Source organism: Ornithodoros turicata, chromosome 2 (genome assembly GCF_037126465.1).
Source record: "Ornithodoros turicata isolate Travis chromosome 2, ASM3712646v1, whole genome shotgun sequence".
NCBI classification, from domain to species: Eukaryota; Metazoa; Arthropoda; class Arachnida; order Ixodida; family Argasidae; genus Ornithodoros; species Ornithodoros turicata.
Window position 1 is genome coordinate 82,557,428 of NC_088202.1, and position 20,579 is coordinate 82,578,006.

Sequence of the window (20,579 nt, forward strand, 5' to 3'; positions counted from 1 at the left end):
ATCCTTTCTTTAAAAAGAGTTTAAAAAGCCAGGGAAAGAAACACCTCTACGGAAAAGTGTTTTGAAGCAGAATTTGGTATTCTTGTTTAATGAAAAACTCATTAAATAACAGGTTCACTTTCAGGGGAAAACATAACCGTATACTTTTTCCTAAATGTAATTTGTTTAACATGTTGTTCATCGACTACAGGAAATACATCTGAATCAGGAGTCTGAATTCTTGCCAGAAAAATAAGAAATAACCAAAAGCAAAACCATGTTACTTTTAAACTTGTAATGTAAAATCTCCTGCTTGAGCTCTTTCAGTCCAGAGCAATGTAAATAAACAAGAAAACGCAGCTGAAAGTTTCAAAATAATGGACCGGGGGCTTGCCGGCCAATCAGGCTTTCGGCGAACTCCGAATAGGCGCCAATTTTAAAAAGAAACAAACAAACAAACGTGGTTCGTGGATTCGAAGGATTCGATTCGCCGTTTTGGGCTCTGGGATTCAGATTCCCGAATCTCGAATCCCTGCCCAGGATTCGAGGATTCGGTTGGCCCATCCCATATCTTGCAAGCGAGACAGCCAACGAGGGAGAGCGACGTCTTGCTTCGTCGTGACATGGAGCTGCGGACATGAATAGAGATGAGCGCAGGTATGAAAATTCGTACCCGCAACCGCACAGCACCCGCGGAACCACGACCCGCATCCGCACCCGCACATCCCAACGGGTATCCGCATACCCGCAGGTGCACCTGCAGCTCAATGCGCCCGCATGTTTCAGTTATGCTAGATGATCGTCACAGCACGAAATGGTTTTTCATGCTGTGTACGCTGTCCGTTAGCGTGTGACTTTTCCCAACAGTCAGACGCGCTGATGATGACGCTGTGGCGATAGTTGACATGGTTGCCAGCTTACCGACGCGTAGCGAACCAGTCATTGTGTCGAACTCGAAATATCGCCAAAATTTGCCCTTATGTGGCAAACACAGCAAAAGATTGACAATAACAACAACAACTTTATTTTGAGATGTTGAATGGGGTGTTTCAGCGCCAGGGGCAATACCCAACCCCATTTTTTATTGCCCACACTACCAACCTTCCCGGTCTCATAATAAGCTGGACTCTCGCTCTCCCTCTTTCTCTCTCTCAAAGAGTATGCATAGAACGTGGTGCCAGTAAATGACAAGGCTGTCATCATCTCGCACACTACGGAAGGACTGGGTATGGAACGTCTTGAAAACATTTTGGGCACAATGTTCGCGGTACACTCGCGATCCTCAGGACGTCCTCAAAGTGTCATCGCGTCCTCGTCCGTGATGGGATATCCGGAGGAGATCCAGAGAGTGTCATCATGGGATCTTCCAGTGATAGTCATTTACGTACGTCCTGCGGCCGTCAGCTGGAGGACATATGTAGGAAAAGTAAATTAGTTTAATACAGCGTTGTGCATTTCAATGCCTCCACCCATTACTTAGTGTTCCGGTTTGTTTGTAATAAGCAAATTCAACCGTACCAGCAGTGATCATGTATAAAGTACGAAACATACTACAAAAAGAAAATACAAAAATACTGGGTTACAAATACAAATTGAATGATATCAATGAATACTTCATGCACTGGGTTTAATGTGCGATAAAATATAGCTTGCAGGGACTTTCATTGTGATCTTGCTGCCATTAACATCCGAGCAAGGTCCCTGACGGGATGCTACACGGAGCATTTCCGTGGAAGATACAGAAAAGTGATGGCATATTGCAGCGCGTGCTTGACTTTCGATGGATGTTTGAAATCAGCTAAATAGGAAACACGGACGTTACTTTGGTTGTAACCAAATACTCCAAGGAATTCGCCACAGCAGTATTGCCTACATATGAAATTTAATTAAAATTAGGTACCTCACCCTTCGTTTTGACTCAGATGCGAGGACTCTCGCACACCCGGAAGTTCCCAAGATAAGCAATATATAGTATATGTTTTATCTGCGAAAGAAATGTCACTGCCGCGTATCTCTTTTAAAGTAGACTGCCTAAGACGCAGTAGCACAGGACCTTCTATATTTTTGCATTTTATACCGTGGCACCCATTCTTCGTCATCGAAAACAATCGAAGAGGAGAATTTGAAAATGACAAGCTGGAGTCCGAGGTTGAAAAACTGTAAAAAAGAGAGTTGGTTTCTACTGTAAACGTCTGCTCATTTCTAAAAGAGAGAAATGAAAGAAGATTCACTATAGCTGCATGCAGAAGAACATGATCCTATAGTGCTCCTGAGACTATCACATTTTTGTCCTCAGATGTTGTCCCTAGGATGATCTCTGGAGTCTCGTTCTAACACTTTTCTAACAAATCGAGGATCCTTTGGGGATATTCCCAGGGTGCCCTGTCTGTCCCACAGTGACATCCTCAGGATGAGTGGGGGATGTCAACGGTGCAGGCGGAAGGTGGGCGGTTGCCGTGTTGTGCGACCTTCAAACTCATTGAGGGACAACCTGCGGACTCGCGGTTCCTTTACATTTCACATCGGGCGTCTACCTCGTTGCGAGATGGTTACATTTTTCCCACCATTTTCTTAGCAGCTGAACGATTGCTATAGCTTACTCCTCGTTGCGTCATCAGGGAGACCGTACTTGTTTCATAATTTTGCTTTTGATATATATTCGCTCAGAGAATGGCTACCGTTGTGGGCGCGTCTGTGTATCATTTCATGTCAACAGCATGACATTGGGTTCATTGTGCTTTTCTTTATTGAAAGTGCTTGACACGCTTCTGAAACTGACCTGAAAACAGTGGCGGCATGGACTAAATTGGCCCAGTTGGCCAATCTTGTGTGCCACCATAATCTTTCCTCCCGCCTTTATCTTCTCCTTTTCCCTTGCCACATATGGGATGACTTACAGTGAACTAGAAAAGGCGTTGGTCTAATACCCTGTGGCCCTGTAGCTAATACGCTGTGACGTTTATGGAAGGGGACTCTTCCATCACTCCAACCCAGAATCCAAAACTTTAACTTCTCCATTTATTTTTATATCGCCAAAATATTCTCATCGCCAATATTTATCTATTTATTTATATGTCATAGTACATCATCCAATGCACGGTTTTGCACCAAAAGAGTTGTTGTAGTGTCAGTATTGACCACTGTGTACCTTGACGACAGATACAAACCGAAACCAAAACTCCTCTTCCGGCTATAGCGCCATAGCGCTAGCGCCCCCTTGTCTGTGCATTATTTGGATAGGATATCGGGATACCATGTGATCATACGATCATACCCCAATCAGCCCCCATAGTAAACTGTGCTTGTGTACTTCTGCAGCTGTTGCGAAAGCACCTTTGTGCAAACTAAAAGTGCTAAAAGTAATATTGTGGCAGCTCTGCTGCACTTCGCGACTTGTAGGTAGATAACACCTATGAACGTTGGATAACACACAAGGTAGAAACAGATCAGTTCGAGGAACCTAGGAAATCCGCATGTCAAGTCAGCGTCGACATTCCGTTTGATTAGCCAAGTTGAACGATCCAGTGAAAGAGGACGAAGAAATTGGAATACGAAAGGTGCATGTGCTGCCGTTCTCGGACTCGCACGCACAGAGCTTGATGAGAATCCTGATTCGTCCTGCCAAATGTGTACCTTACGGGATGAGTGGTGTAGGATGATGAAAGTGGCGTTAGTTGTTTTGTTCTTCTTTATTAACCGGGTAAGTCTGCGGCTAACGTTATGCGGAACGCATTCGTGCGAAGCATTACTGATTATAAAAATTTATTTGTAGGCGCAATCTGCAGAATATGCAGTCATTACAGCTGACGTCGATAATGAAATGCACCAGTACTGTATGGTGTACTTTTCAGAGTTTAAAGAGTTGCCCGAAAACCCTGACAAAATGGTGAGCATGCAAATATCTCTTCTGCAGGACATTCCTTTCCCCAGTGATGTCATGATTATTTGGCACTGCCTTCGAATGGCGCTTATAGTTTAACATTATATTTGAGTACACTGATGGCTCATGTGAAATGCATCAAATAGGTGAAGCATCAAAACTGTAGCAACAACTTCCCTGTCACTGTTACAAGTACAGCATGAGCAACCGTATGTAGTGCATCTTTTTGGCACAGGTGTTAAAAAAAAAGGTTTGACGTCAACAAATTGACGAGTATGCACATATTATATGGCTGCTCAAATATGTTTGGCTTTGCCGTCATCAAGCAACATGTAATGGAGTACCCATATGTCTACATCATGGGTGTTCCCAGGATTTTTTCCACAGGGAGCTGGGGGGGGGGGGGGTACAGTGCTCCTAGTGCTTCCAAGTGCCCTCCCCCACACCTCATTTCCTGGAGACAGACACTGCGGACTGCTGTTAAGAGGTTCATATTGTGACATGTGAGACAAATCCTGATGACCAATGACTAAAGATCACACAATTTTCACAACTGATCTTGGAGCTGCAGGGCCCCCTTCTCCGTACGCCCATGGTCTACATGCGTATTTACTGTGTCTATGCTTCTTTAAAAAGATGCTGTTTGAAAGTGCCACATTTATACAGCATTATTTTAAATAAGCAGAGACATAGTAAATGAGCATGTATATTTGTGTAATAGCAATATGGAGATCTGAAATTGAACAAGTGATTTGTGATGACACTGCAGAAATTTTAGTACTTGTGCTAGAAGGGGTTTCTATGACTTCTAGCCGTGGCAGTAATGGCACTGATACAAGCATGGGAAACATTCCGATTTTCATCAGCCTGCCCAACTCTCCCGGCCTGACCGAGAAGAGCAGTGAAGGCTTTGTCTGCCTCGCATTAATGAGTTGCACTACATATGCATCTCAAATCTTGATCATATAATGCCCTAAAGTGGCAATCCGCTCCATACTTCTAAAGACTCCTGATGCAGTGCACCTTGTTTGCAATTCATGTCTTCTGTTTCTGTCCACAGGGATACATGCAGCTTGTTAATTTAACTTCCCAAGATGGATGTAAGAAACTACGCTCTGTTAATCTGCATGGAAAGATAGCACTCATCAAACAGACCAATAACTGTACCTTTGACAAAGTTGTGCTTCATTACAAGGCAGCCCACGCTTACGGCATCATATCGGCAACGCCACGAACCAGAGTTGTGAGTAAGCATTACAAGACTTTCGTTGTATGCAATACATTGGCCTCTGTTTATGATCGTATGCACATAGTCCGGGGATGGGCAGTATTTAAATACTTTGTAATTAAAATGGTATTTAAAATATAAATACACATATTTTGTATTTAAATATAGACTCGAAAAATGTATTTATAATTATATTTAAATAAAATTTTTTTTATTATTTATTTTTGTAAATACTTTATAAATATGCAAGATACTGATTCATATCTTGCATTTGACCTTTCGGTAAGATGTGCAAAGCAGTGTTTGGAGAGCCTCACAGTTATGCTATGCTTTCGCAAGCATGCACATGCCACAATCCATTTTAGATGGCCAGTTTTTCACTGTTCCGGACAATGGTCGGGACTACCCGACTACCTTGTAGTAGTACGAAGCATTTTCGTCAAATTTAATATAAGCCTTTCTTCAGTGGCACTCGTGGAGAGAGGTGTTCTCCTTTGTGAATCTGATTTTAAGTGCCGAACAGAAGATACCTAGAAGATGGAGTCCTCGGAAAGCTTCTAATATTAAAATGGCCATGGTAACCTAACAAATAAATGCTATTGTTCCTTGCTGATTTGTTGTTATGATCATCATTGTTTACTAATTTCATATAACATATTCCTCACAGTATTTATGGTAGAGGTTACGGTATTTAAATACCCATATTGAAAAGTATTTATGTCAAGTATTTAAATACCTCTTTCAACTAAGTATTTTGCGTAAAATGTATCGATGCCCATCCCTGGCACACACTCACACCCCCATCTGCGACAATGTACCCATATCAAATTCAATCCCCATTCTTTTGCGCCTTGTACAGTTTTTGTAAATAGGGGATGCATGACTAAGACCTTGCCTTTTCAGCGATTCACCGAAAGTGCGTGGAAATCTGGATATGTTGTAGAATCGAAGGTTTGGTACGGAGTTTCGCGGAACAGGGCTTCATTTGCTGAAGATCACAGTGTTGGGGCCAGACATGGATGGTCTGTAAAGGCTTGTCGATTAGCTTGTCGGGAAGTCACAAACCTTTCAGCAGAGTGGTGCTGTACGCACAACCTGCAAAGAGTACTGACTATGACATGGCCCTCTCTGTATCAAACACACATGCCTGAATCCTTTGACATAATTAACTTTTGGACCAGAATGAGAATTCTCACCCCTACTTTGGCATCTATAGCAGACACGTACCTGCCAGTAAACTCTGTGGATGCTGGAAGGTCATTCAGCAGGTGCAAACTTGAAAGTGATAGTCACCGACAAACGTCACTCATTCGCTGATGAAAGCACAAAGAACCATCTGAAGCTCATCACAAGAGCGCTTTGAACCTGTATTCTTTCTATGCCACAGGAAGTAATGAGTTTTTCTGCATACGTCAACTTTGTCAACCTAGATATGAAACAATTTTCTGCAGCAGATTGCAGAATCTCTGGGTCCCTGTTGCGCAGTTCCAAAATTTTCCGCAGTTAACAAACGGGTTTTGCTGTGTTTAATCCTAAAACACAAGGCTGTATGTATGCACCTCCAAACATGGACAGGTGCTGCCTTATGCCCTGCAAGTGTAAAAAGCGATGCAGCGAAGTCTGGATGCATTGTTACTTCTGCTCTATTGTTAATGCTGCACTACAGTAGTGCTTAATTTGCTAGATGTCAGCCTGCTGAGATAAGTGGCTTGTAGAATGTTTATAGTTTTGCATGTGCATGAGTGTTTTATAAATGTGTTTTATGAGTGTTTAGTTAAATTGCTTTCTACCTTGCCTCCAATACTGGTCGGCCGACAAAAGTTGTGTTTTGACGAGCGTCTGCAGGGAAAGGACATTGCGGTAGCAATTAAGGCCACAGAGGCACAGGGAATAGTTTGTACTGGTGAGGTAAAGCAGGGTGGTGTTAACCATAACCATAGCAAAAAATAAACAATAGTCAGAAGTATGGTCACTTCATAGCTGTGAGTATTAGAGCAAAATATCTAATACTACATTACATTAATTACGTTCCTAGCTTTCCAATGTAAAAACATCAGAATTCCACTAAGTCTCGAAATTCCGTATTTTCCACAAGAAAATGTGCCCAATGTGCACCCAGCACATGGTTACTGCTAAAATATCCAGATGTAGATACATTGCTTAGTGTTGAAATGTATGCATAAAAAAGGCCTATAAATATAACAGGCTTTCTTTGTGACCATATGCAAGGCTGTGTTGGTTGCTGTATGATAAGGCATTTTGACCTCATTCCTGAGCATCCTGGTTTAAATCCTACTTCAGACAGCATCCTATTTTCAATAATAATAATAATAATAATTGGGGGTTTACGTCGCACGACAACTTCTTTTCAATGTCTGCGAATGGAAAGGGCCGCGACTGGAGATGCCATGCAAATCACACGCATTATTGTTTGAGGCGTGTTTTTTGCTGAAACTTAGGCGAGGCATTCTTTGAGACATTTGCAGTAGTTTTTTTTTGTGAGATATCACACCAGACATTGATGCATATGTCTTTGTGATTAATGGCTAATGTCTTACTTGACCATGTTTCATGTTTGCAGGATGGTATTATCTTCGACTCCAATGACACGAGGCATCTAGGGATTGTTGTTGGATTTGTGCCCGACACAACTGCTGTATCTTTGTTGGTATGGTGTTCTGCCTAATCTGTGTCTGAGTTCCAAATGTGTACTTTTGTATGTTTTTAACGTGTGTCAGTCTTTTATACGCTGAAACGCTTTGCCTTAGGGTTCATCCACAGGCATGCCTCTGTATTCACAGCCAGTTCATGCATTGCGAATTCTGTTTGTAATCCTGCAATCTTTGTTCTGTAGAGCCTGATGAAGCCCAAACAACCTCTGATGGTGAAGATGTTCACCAAAAAGAACCTAGCCTTCGATTTTAGCTTAGTGATAATCTGGGTAGTGGCAGTCTTCACCGTTGCAGTGGGATCCTACTGGTCTGGGCTCGTCAAGCATGAACTGTAATGTTTGCTTTGCATTCGCTGAGTTGGTGCTGCCAGGCACTGCACACATTCGTCGACTTCACTGCACTTGTTCTGAATCTTACCAGCCAGGACTTCCCAAACCTGTTATCCTACGACCCATCAAAAATATAACATATCGTGTTGCAGATTGGTACCATAGGTGAAGGGATTGTCTTCAGTGAGGTCCTGCTACCTCTTGAGTAAACCATGTAGGTTGTATCATTGAGGAAACACATGTGATATTTTCTCCAGTTGATATGCATGAATTACAAAGAACTAAATAATGTGTGATATTAGTATCTATTGTTATTACTATGTTTACATACATTATGCAGTTGACTTGTTAGGTTGTAATTACTGGAGTAAGTCCAAAGTATTTAGTACATATGTTCAGTTGCCTTTAACATGAGGAAAAAGAATCATGTACTTAACTGGTGCCTGGCATCACGAACTTTGACCTATTTTCATAGTTATGTAAATCCAAATCTCTGAAAATTTAGTTTTTATGGTAGATATCAGCATGAGGTTGGGCGTTGCACAAGTACAACACATGCAACAGAAGGGGATGACAGAACGGTATCCAAAGCAGAGAATCCACTTGATGAAGAAAGCTCGCTGAATGTGTCTCCAATTCTGGTCACACTGTTTGTCATCTGCATGGGAGCCATGCTGCTTCTACTTTACTTCTTCTTCCAGTACTTGGGTGAGGCACTGTTTCATGCTGGAATTGTTTTTACAAGACTAGATATGCAATCTTTTATTCACCATGAGATCGAACAGCGTCACCACAATGTGGCTGCTCGATGACCTTCTCCTAGTGTGGACCGGGTGGATGCGCTGCTATAGCGTTGCATGCAGAATCAGACTTTTTGCCATAAAGCTTTCTATATCGTTTCAAAATGAGTGACGAGGATGAAAGCTGCATCGAAGGTGAATTACTGTGCAATATTCAAGTCCTTCAACGTGTTGTTGGTCGTGTAGTGAGGAAGAATCAAAGCATGCCCGTGGCGAGTGTTGTGTTTTCACCAGTTCGGTGGTCATCTTTCCGTTCTGTTTTTCAATATATTTGAGGACACAACTGTCATCTCTGATGAAAATGACAAATGCAGTTGAAAATTCTTACACAAAAACAGTCTTTTCGTTCTCTGTCGAAGGAATGTTGAAGGATAAATGGCAACAAGTTCTACTCTACGTGCATTCGTTCCTGACGAAAGCAAGGAAGTTAGGAAGCAGCCGTGGCCCTATTGGGAGCATTGTAAATAATGCATTTGAACACAGTCACCTTGCTTGAAAAAAAGGATTGAAAGTGAAACAGATACCAAGGAGAGCTACATTGACATGTTACAGAATCAGGGGTGGTAGTATCCCAAACTGGGTTTGTGATTTCTTTTTGATTGATTTTTTTTTTAGACTGACAAAGATTATGAAATGATGAATGCTCCTTTCGACAGTGCCCATTTTCTAGAACGTGTCAATACAGTTAGTCATACTTACAAGGAATATGTGTTTTGTGCTCAATACCACAAATAATTTCACCTTTCACTTTATTTGCCATTTTCGATTGCATTCCACTTCAGCAATTTTATGTTTGCGCACGCTCCCTTGAACTGCAATTTTAGCCTACAATATTCATAATTCTACAACTTAATGTGTGACAAAAAATTCCATTGTCATATTTATTGCATGAGACAATGTTCAAAATTGTTTCCAATTCAACAATATTTCCCCCATTACATGCGTATGTGTCATATTGTATAGTACCACACAGCATACCGTCAAAATTTGTTACACATGAGACATGACCCAATTTTGGGATAATTACGGTCTGCAGAATTTATAGTATATGGATGGGGTGATTTGAGTTTAATGGCTCCAGAGCTCTGGAAATACTGACTGGGATTTGTTCACAAGGCCACAGAGAAGACACAACACATTGTCAAACACTGCTAGAAGTTGTGTAGAAAAATTTTCCTGCAATATCTTTTAGGCTTTTAGCCTCTGGAATTCCGTGTTCTATGTGGACACGTAGATGTGGGCACGTTGAAGAAAAGAGCAAAAGGGGGAATGTACGTGTGTAGGTACCCGGAACATTTGTGTTCATATTTCTAGTTATGGGAGCTGATACCACAAAAAACTTGCACCCTTCAGCCGATGCATCGCTACTGCTTGCTAGTGGAAAGTTGGAGTACATTTAATCAGTGCTATCATTCAATAACGAAACTTTGAAGAGCATGACATGAATGTCTGCTTCATCAAGCTTCTTAATGAATGTTCCAAATCAAAGCATGAATCTCTTGCGCAGCCTGCATGCTCAATAACTATCAGTGCTAGTTAATGATAGCTAAGTAACCCTATTGTAATGGGCATACTGACACTGCTCTGGCTCACTTTGCACCTTTCTTATTGCTAATGCTTATTCTATGTGATTTTACAGTGTATGACTATACTTTCTTGTTGTAGTGTTCTTCATCATTGGCATGTTTGCATTGGCATCAGTAGTCTCCATCATTGGTGTCTTGGAACCCTTCATCTACATGATTCCTATAGGAACAACAAGGCACGTATTGAATTTGTAACTGTGGTGCCAACTGTACTGGCATGGCTTTTCAAAGCTTTTGGTGCTTTTCACAAGAATTACTAGTGACTGGGTTGATGAAGAGCTTACTGCATTAGCCAGACCTTGCAGTCAGTTGTTTTGTCAAACTGTCACGGAGAGCAACTCAGCTGCAGATGATTACACCGCTAACTTCTAAATTTGGTACCAAGTCTGCTCCTGACGTTATAAAATTGATATTGGTAGATACATAAATGGACATCAATAAAAAAATGTTCACCTGCAATACAGTAGAATCTAAATTTTTGTGTACGAAGGTTTTGATCATGGAACATATACTTACGATGCAATATACACATCAAAGCAGAAGCAGATTAGGTAGTAAGGTAAAGTAAAGAAAATGCATGCTTGCTTTCTATTGCCTCTTCTGCCAGAGAAAAGAATCAGGAACGAATCACCGTACCGGTGTTCATAAACATGACCGTGTGCAGAACAATGCCGCTTACTCGTCGTCTGCAAAGCAAACAAGCTTCACCGTTTTCAGTGGATTAAGACCCTTCCTGCTGAGTATATAGCTAAGAAAAAAGCAGCAATTTTATATATTCCCGAATTGGTTTGGCATTATTCACATTCTGCGTCTGCTCGGCTCCTCTCGGCGAGCTGTGTGTTCTTTGTTCGTCTCCGTTCTTGGTTTACGTACTACTTTCAATACGGATGACATTCCTGCTTTTTATTAACAGTACTGGTTACTGCATATGTGACTGCGTTGTTGAGCGATGAAGCATAGGCGTTCCTTAGTGCATCGTGAGAACAAGAATGAAAACACAACGTGCGTGTCATTTTTCGGGTTTGAGACCGAACTCCCAAAACAGTTGGGGTAGCCAGTATTCACCGTCCCGAATAAAAGCTCTGTGCAGTACCAATGCCTTTTGAAAAGACAAGTGTTGTTAAGTTTCAACCCCGTTCTCATCACAGATTTCGCCTACACAGCATAAACATTTGTCAGGCGCGTCTCTCTTACAGCACCAACACCTGCATAGAAAATGTTACAAGCTACATAGTGAGGAATAACATAAGTTATTAAACAAATCGCCAATCCCAACTGGGTCAAGTCTCACCTGAAAATCTCACTTTGCAGGTCATACAAGCGCTGAGCGTTGTTGTGTCGTCTTGCACAATTGTGACGTTGGGAACAGTGACGCCACGGAGAAACCGAAACCGGATATGGGTTAACCTTAGGATTTAATTTATTTTCTCTAAAACGGGAAAGCTTTCACCCTTTCTATTTTACGCGGATGATATACGTGTGGAGCACAATCGAATGGAGCCGCAATCCGAATACCCTCCGGAGGTCCGGACCATCACTTTAAATGCCGCCAATATGTGGGGTGTTGTGGGGAAGATGCCACCTTGCTGTGTACATTTTCATGTGTCGCATTTTCGAAATGTCTAGGATATTTTTAGGATTTTGGTGTTTCAAGAATTTCTTCGTCCAATTACAGAATTCCGAAGACTCTCTGTCCGTGCTTTCACGGGCCACTAGAAATCCGTCAGTTAGCCCTGATTATGTTCGCCATATCACTGTCAGTCTCCTGGGTGGTGCTCAGACACCATTCCCAGTCATGGATTCTGCAGGACCTCCTTGGAGTGGCCTTTAGCATCAATATGCTCAAGACGCTGCGCTTGCCTAGCCTCATGGTAGGCACTTACTGCTCTCTGTAGTGTGATCTGCCTCTCTTGCCATTGTGAGAATTGTTCAAGCATAGTGATTGTATGATTTGTCATTTTGTGCATACTTATTGTTTCAGATTTGCACTGTACTTTTGGTGCTGCTATTCTTCTATGACATATTCTTTGTGTTCATCACACCATTTCTGACCATGGTAGGTGCTTCCTTGTGTGCTCTCAGATTGACTCAGTTTAATATGCAGTATCGCCTTTTGAAATTGCCCCTCGAATATTGAATCAGATTTCATGTATAAGAAAAGAGTTTGTACAGTAGCAGACTGACTTTTTGTACGCAGATTATGCAGACTCTCATGCGGAACCGTGACATTTGCCGTAGGATTACTGTTGAACCTCTCAATAGCGAGTGTCGATTTAACGAAATCTTCTGTTTCCATGGCTTGTACACGTCCAGATGCCAATGTGTGTTTGTGCTCTATTTAACGAAATATATTCGTTTGATCTGCTCTCTTTACCGTAATTTCACGCGTATAAGCCGCACCACAGATAAGCCGCAGGACCTGTTTTTAGGAACGTTTTGAAAATTTTCTGGCTGATAAGCCGCACTCGCAGATAAACCACAGGCAATACAACGCGACTGATTTGTGCGAAAAAGGAGACCCTAGAGAAGGCCATATACCCTGTGGTCCATACTCGGGTAGAGCCCTGCACTGTGCAACTCGGATGCTCTCGTTGTTAGAGCGAGAGACGGGAAGTTGGCCATGTGGACAAAGTTTAGTGATATTGTGAACAAAAACGGTGCTGTTGCAAGGCTTCGTTGCATGCAAGCAGTGTAAGGAAGTGTAACCGTACAACAGTCACGAGACAGGCACCACCAACTTGAGGAACCGTAAGTGCATTTCAGGCACCCAGCTGTCTGTTAAAGCAATGTTTTCAGCGACGCACGCAACAGTAATTCCAAATGAACAAAAGGAAACGTCTACGCAGCTATGTGTGCAGTTCATTGTAATGAACTTGCGCCCTTTCGAGGTTGTCAGAGGTGATGGATTTCTGAACCTTGCACAGTTCCTTATGCATGGTAAGATAGATGCCAGGTCGCTCCTTCTGCATCCGGCTACTGCTTCAAGGCACCTTGAGACGATGAGTGACGAAACGCGGGCAAGGGTTAAAACCGAAGTTGTGAATGCAGTGGACGGAGCGGGACTGGCGTCACCCTAGACTTCTGGATCGATGACTACAGGAAGGTCAGCCACCTGCGTCAGCCACGATTCATTATTTCAAAGAAGAAAGCCTAGTCGAGAGGGCACAGCCCAATTTAACAGAGAATCGAAGAAAACCGCGGAGAACGTGAGACCCGAAATTTACGAAGCGTTGCAGGTGTACAACCTACGTGACACAGTTGATCACATACTCTTCGTAAAGGACAGGGGAGAAAACATCGTGGTGGCGTTACAATTTCATACCCGACTTGACTGTGTGGCTTTGACTTGCTAGGGTGGTGGAAGAATGCATCGGGTCATGTCCCCTACTTGCCTAGAGTAGCCTTGTTTGCGCATTTAATACCGTCATCGAGCGCATCTTCTGAACGAGACTTCTCGCCTGCTGGTTTCGTTGTCCAAGGGCGAAGGAGCAGCCTAAAGCTGTCGTCAGTGGACAACATCCTCTTCTTGCACAGCAATCTCCACAAATGATCACTGAAATAACTTTCTGCACTCAGCTAGTGCTGGTTATACTCAAATCTACTCTACTCAATGTCAATAAATATTGGAAATATTGGATTTGTATTAAAAATGTTTAATCTTCGCAAATCTCTTGTCATACGACAACTTTCATGAACTAACAAATGGTTCTCTGACCATTTTTCTGCTGGCAGGCATCCAAGACAAACGTTACAAAAGAGAAGCTTATTGTATTCCTGTAAGATTGGTATATAAACAATATTTAGGATAAGTGTTAACAATAAGTTCTCAGTTTGAAAAGTACCATATGTGTCCGAGTGTAATGCAGTGGCTTGGGTACTCTTTGTAGCATTGCTCTTTCGGTACATACATATAGGATGTAACATTGAAAGTGTACCTGAGCCATAGGAGTGTTACATTTATCAGCCTCAATCCCGGTGTACCTTCGAAGTTGTTGGACACCTAAAGTTAGCCCTTGCCTGAGGTGTAACTGCCCTGGGCTTTATGCCACACTAAAATACAGCAGATTCAATGCAGTGCAAACGCTGCACAAAAAAGTCTGCATACATTACTCTTCGATGTGGAGCTGTCGGACAAAAGATCTGCACCCACCCACTACTGTTGCATAACTTTCAGAAAGGTGACAGCATCATGGTGGAAGTAGCTAAAGGAGGTGGCTCCCAGGAACAACTGCCAATGGTGTTGAGGGTGCCTCACTTCAGCAATGAAGCCCTTGCTGTTTGCCTCAGTCAGTATTCCTTGTTAGGCTTTGGTGATATCCTCGTACCAGGTAAAAATCTGACTTTTCTGACCTGTGCATAGTAAAATATAGTTCAAGTGTAAAGACTTATTTGCACTTTGTAGGCCTCCTAGTTGCCTACTGCCACGGGTTTGACCTGGTTGCAGCGAAGGGACGCTATTACTATTTGACTTCAACATTCTGTGAGTTTCCGATTTGCTGGACCACAGTTTTTGGACTGGTGTACATGCGTAATTGAGTCCTCTGAGCTCCTCTGTTATGGTGATGTCTTGAACTTTCAGTCTACGGAGTTGGGCTAGTGGCTACCTTTATGGCCCTGTACATGATGAAGATGGCTCAACCTGCCCTACTGTACTTGGTTCCCGCAACATTGGTCCCAACTGTGTGTTTGGCATTGTTCAGGGGCCAGTTCAGTGAAATCTGGCATGGCGTCAAGGTGAGATCATATCACACATTTCCGAGCGTACGTAGATGGGTAGAAATCCAGCGAACCGGTAGAGATGTAGGAAGGGAGTTGCCTCAGGACAGAAGCCTGTCTGTGTCTGTCCTGAGGCAACTCCCTTCCTAGTTCAGAGCGTGGCTAGTTTAGGTGTCCTACATTGCAGAACATTTACTTGTGTTAACTTTGCTTACGTTTACTTGGAATTAAGCTGCCATAAGCAAGTAAAAAGAATGACGAGATTACTCAACTTGCATAAAATGTGTTTGTAAGATGATAGCACTCTCGTGCCTGAATAAGGATGTATCAATAAGATAATGTGTAGAGCAGTGAGAATATTCAAAATTTTGAATATGCAATGAATATCTGATTGTATTCGAATGCCATTCACAACCTATTTTCAGTATTCGAATAGTACTGAAGCGAGGTAAGCGCTTGCCTCAGTTTACATTAATTCTGTCACTAGAGTCAACTTCTGTGAGCTCATGGTCAACACCATACTCTGGGTACTGCCGGTTCCAGTAAATGTGCTCCCAACTTTCAGAGTTATGTTCAGTAACATATGCAGTTTCTAAAAAAGTGCAGGAAATTCACAATGTAAACATAAAAATGAGGAGATGCACACAAAGCCGGCTGCGTGGAGCATGTTGACTAACTCTCAATGCAGTTCATCCCACTAATGCAGTCTACCGTACACAACACAGAGGGACCCTTCTCTCACAATTATGCTTAAAGCCCCTGGCTTTCTGCTGCGGCAAATTCAAAATTCTGCGACTAGTAAATTCCGCGATAGCCACGGCACGCGCGCGCATGTGCGGTGAGTGGAGAGGGAAGGGGAAAGGAGAGGGCGAATGGAGAGTGGGGCTCGGGCAATATTGGATTTTTTGCGATTTTCTGCGAAATATAGGCGCGGGAAACCGGCAGTGCAGCTGTGGTGGTCGACAGGCTTAGACGTCTCTGCGTGGGCGCGCCATAGGCTGTGCGGAGAAGTGGCAGTGAAAGAAGTGCAGACTGCGAGACGGCGCCGCTAAGCTGAACCGGAGGAAGCCCGAAAGGCTCGTTTGGCTGAGGATGCTGTTTTGCGTTAGCGTTGTGTAGGGTCGTTGAAGGATTGTGTACCATTGTGAAGTGGAGTTCCAAAAGGGTTTTCAAGTTTTAATGCTAATGCATTTTTCCTTGGATAATGTGGGAACGAAAAATATTTTATCAACTTAGATGCAAGGCAGTATTGTGACTCAGCACTACATGATATCTTGCGTTCTCCTCTGACAGTGAATGCCGTCTATCGCCTACAATCATTTTATACCTGCTGAAAGATCTTTAAACATTACAGAGTTTATAGGAATCGACAAATACTTGATCGCAATAGACGCTAAATTCAGAGCAAGCACCATCATTCCGTTCCAAAACCCAATTACCGTATTTGCTCGCATGATTCGCGCGCTTTTTCTCCCCAAAAAAAGGTCGGAAAAATTGGGGGTGCGCAAACTGCGCGGGAACGTTCGTTCCGCCAACTTTGTCATATTGTGCTGTAAGGTTTCTCACAGCGTGTTTGTCCAGTGTTGGTCATCTTTTGTTCGAGTGGCAGTATCGTCTATCGCGTCAGTGAAACATCACCCGAAAGTGTGCGCAAATAAAAAAAAAGCACCGCAATAATTTTGGTAGCACTGACGGCATTGCGAAAAGCAATTGCCACGGCCGCTGAGACGCGCGTGCCAGATATCCGCGCACGGAGACGCGTGAGCATAAATTACGAGATTTTTTGTTTTGTCATTCTTAGTGCTAAACTATGGGTGGGCAAATTATGCGACGGCGCAAAATATGCGAGTGAGTATAGTCGAAGGGTCACGTTACCTTGGAGAAGTTGGGAGTGTGCGCAGCACGCACTCTTATCGTCTTTTCCCCTCTTTTGCGTGAACGTGCAGTACTTCTCCTGAGACGCTAACCGTCCACATTGCGCCAATCGACCTTGCTTCGTTTTTCAACCCAATGTGATGTCCACGAAATTTCGAGCAAAATAAGGGATTCCGCGAAATTTGGCGGAAAACCTGGGTTATTAGTTATGCTGGGTGGAAAGGCTCACATCTTTGGAGCAGAGCATCACCGAATGAGCACAACACCACGAAAAATTTCACCATGAGATATTCAAAATTAATCGAATTGCGCCTTTTCTGATTATTCGAATTCAATTCACCGTCTGAAGAAATTATTCGGATTCGATTCACAGCGCAAGTGAAATATTCGTAAACTATGCGCAAAGTGCAAATATCAAGTGCACTTTCTTAGCAAGCGCGTCAGACGTCTGCTAGCGGAACTGCTGTACGTTCGTAGTAACGGGCGAGAAGGAACAGGTGAAAAGGACTGTATCGAGGTGTGCAAAGGCAGTCACAGGTAAGCAGTGGGCGCATAGAGGTGACATGACCACTCGAAACTGGTTTCTGGAGGGATTTGTGGAACTTAGTGCCACTAGAGTCACGAAATAGGGGTACAGAGTATCGAATTCCTTTTCCGCCATAAAACCGCCATCCGGTGCCCTCGGTTGGGCCGATCGTGTCACGTGGTTTCTTCTTCCATGTTGAGTCCCCTCCACCCACAACCAGTTTCTTCGGTTGCGAGCTGGCTCGGCTGCGCGCAGTTCTTCAGCGGAGAAGGGGGAGATCGGCCACCCCCCCACCCCCCCAGGACCCAAGATGGCGGGCTCGCTTGTCGGCGTGGCTCAGTGTCGCTACTCTGTTCCCTATTTAGTTACTCACAGTTAGTATCACATACTAATAATGAATTGCGATGCACCTTGCATAATTACATTCAGTTATGTAGATTTCAAGGTGCAAATTAAGGGACAGAGCTAAATTGGACCTATTTCTGTTGGTTGTTGGAAGCACATGACCTCTCCCATGCTGCCTCACTGGTGGGACACGTGCAGTTCGGTTGACATGTGAAAGAAAACAATGTGGCATAACTAGGGACTGAAGTGTTGCAACCCCTTTAACATTGTTGCCTCATTTAAGCTGTGGTGAGTTTCCCCCCAAAAATATACCATTCATCAGATGCGGAACATTTCGTGTATGACAGTTCCTTGCCACATGTTTGATGCTGAGGTGGCTATTCATGTTTGCAGCCTCCAGTAAATGCATCCACAGCAGCAGCAGCTGCTGCTTCTGGCAACATCCAAGTTGTGAGTGCAGGTTGCCCAGAAACACCATCGCAATTTGTCAACGATGCTGTGTCATCCCATTCAGCTCCACCCAGCCCAGGGCCAGGCCACTCTATGGAGGCCCCCCTGCTGGGGCCATCCCACAGGAAGATGCATGCATCTTCCCGCACTTCAGGCAACACACCATCTCAGGCTCCATCCAATCCCTTTTGTATTCCGTCCCAAACTCCATCCAATATCCCATCTCGTGCCAACTCCCCTCCTCATACACCTCCTCATCTCAAGTCACTGCCACAAGGTTTAGCAGCCTCTAATGCTGCAGGTATAGATGGTATTGGTGCATCTCACACAAGGGCTGAGTCTTCAAAGACTGCCAAGCAGAGCAAGTCTCCTTCTGCTAAGAGCCTTTATCCTGATAAGCAGAAAGGAAGAAAGAACACAATTTGATGAGATGGACACCAAACAGTGCCTTTGTATTCCCTGAACAATCTGTAGTGGACAAGCATCAGTCAATTGATAACTGTGAAAACTGTGTGAAACCATGCGATACAGATCTCTTGCATTCAATAGGATTATGAATAGTGTTGCAAAAATATGCCAACCTTGCTTTTGAGTTGTGCTATTCCGGTGCTGTTCAGCAGGGTGTAAGAGAGCGAGACACAGTCCAGTGAGTATTATATCTAGTGCTTCATATTACACAACTGATAGTATGCAGATTTGTAGAAAAATTGCTTTATTTGCTATGAGCAACATCACTCAATAAAGATGTCACATTTTTAACCAAAAATGTTTGTGGAATTCGCAGATGTGTGACCTGCCAGTGACGTCCATTTAAATGTGTAGGATATTCGTTATGAAAATGCATTCGATGGAAATGAGGTCTTGCATGTTGCGGTTAGTACCAGGACTGGTGAATCGTACCCGAATACCAAGAGTACAAAAGAGAAAGATGTCTCAGGTGTGTCATGGTCCTTCGGTAGTTGCAGAGATCCAGTGCTTCTGTGCACTCATAGGTAAGAGGCGTGCGAGCCTCAAGCAGTAGTTACAGCATGTCACACAAAGTGTGCCACATTCTACATGGCAGGCATTCTACAGGCGTGTGTCTGTGGAACACTGACCAAGAGTTACAGGTTTTGTGGGATTTGACTATGAGACGAAGCCCACATACTTTTCCTGAGCGTCTATATGAGCTCCCAACCCGTTCTTAGTCAGTGAAACACTCTTTTCTGCGGGCAGTAGTTGCATTCCTAACACTTGTGTGACCTTGCCCCTGTATCGTCGGGGAAACAGTGATGGAAGTTCCTAGCTTGATTTTCCAGTCTGTTCTGAGTGGCTAGTCGGGTTTTCTCACAGGTTTCCCCATAGCCTTAAAGGAGCACTAAGGTGACCCCCAATGTAGAAATTTATGCAAACTGAGACTGATTATTTCACCTGTCGTTGTCGCCATAATGATCGTCAATATTGTAATAGCTTTGTTTTCGAACTGCCACAGCCTGGTGGAGGCCATTCCGAAGCAGAGATTCGCCTTTTCCAGGCGAAAATCACTAGCTGGAAACAGTTGGAAAATCAACTGGTTCCATCTTAACTGCCTTGGAACAATTCCCAGCTGGATCCAGTTCCACATTAAAGGGATAGTTTGGTCAACAAGCATAGATTCGTTGATTTCTGTCGCAGATGCTAGTGTACTTAGAACTTCCGAAGGTTCTTTCGAAGGTCCGTGCATTAGCGATGTGATCTATTGTATAGGCATCTGAAAGCAACGAGGTCCACGCAAGTAGGGTGTCCTGCGGAGAAGGACGCGCGCGCGACGTCTGTCTGAAAACAATGGTCAAGAAGGACGGTCCGTTTCCCCGACATCGAGGTGCGGCTTCCTATCGGCAACCCTGAAGCAACGTCACGCGAACCGACCGCCCCCTCCCGTAATATGCTCCTCCACCGGAGCTCGATCGCGTGGCCCATACCCAGAGGAAAATACTGAAAACTCGGAAAATACATAGGTTGATGTCGAACAGAAGGGATTGGCGGTGAGTTGTTCATTGTCTATTGCATACGTCCAGCACGTTCTTTTCTTTTTCTCTTTTTTTCACGTTTGGGAGCGAAGTATTCCCTACTGGAACCAGCTAAACCATCCCTGAGGGATGCAGCTGTTCCAGCCTTCATGGATCTACTTGAGCCCTCCTCCACCTGCAATGGCGCTCACACGAACACATGAGT

The 20,579-nt window shown here is 43.6% G+C and overlaps 1 protein-coding gene across 1 annotated transcript; it reads left to right on the forward strand.

Annotated features, from left to right (window-relative positions):
- The first annotated feature begins 3,245 nt into the window (after positions 1-3,245).
- Positions 3,246-19,244, forward strand: LOC135385626 (signal peptide peptidase-like 2A). The gene is made up of 13 exons (XM_064615072.1): positions 3,246-3,679; positions 3,752-3,865; positions 4,920-5,102; positions 7,669-7,755; positions 7,942-8,090; positions 8,606-8,796; positions 10,554-10,650; positions 12,150-12,345; positions 12,456-12,530; positions 14,649-14,802; positions 14,877-14,954; positions 15,054-15,208; positions 18,330-19,244. Exons 1-13 carry the CDS (start codon positions 3,605-3,607, stop codon positions 18,810-18,812), a joined length of 2,037 nt encoding a protein of 678 aa, XP_064471142.1. The 5' UTR covers positions 3,246-3,604; the 3' UTR covers positions 18,813-19,244.
- The last annotated feature ends 1,335 nt before the right edge of the window (positions 19,245-20,579 follow it).

Coding starts and splice junctions, on each gene's coding strand:
- LOC135385626 (XM_064615072.1), top strand. CDS start 3,605: ATGTGTACCTTACGGGATGAGTGGTGTAGGATGATGAAAGTGGCGTTA. Junction 8,091..8,605: donor GGGCTCGTCAAGCATGAACT/GTAATGTTTGCT, acceptor TTTTTATGGTAG/ATATCAGCATGAGGTTGGGC. Junction 14,955..15,053: donor CTATTTGACTTCAACATTCT/GTGAGTTTCCGA, acceptor TTGAACTTTCAG/TCTACGGAGTTGGGCTAGTG.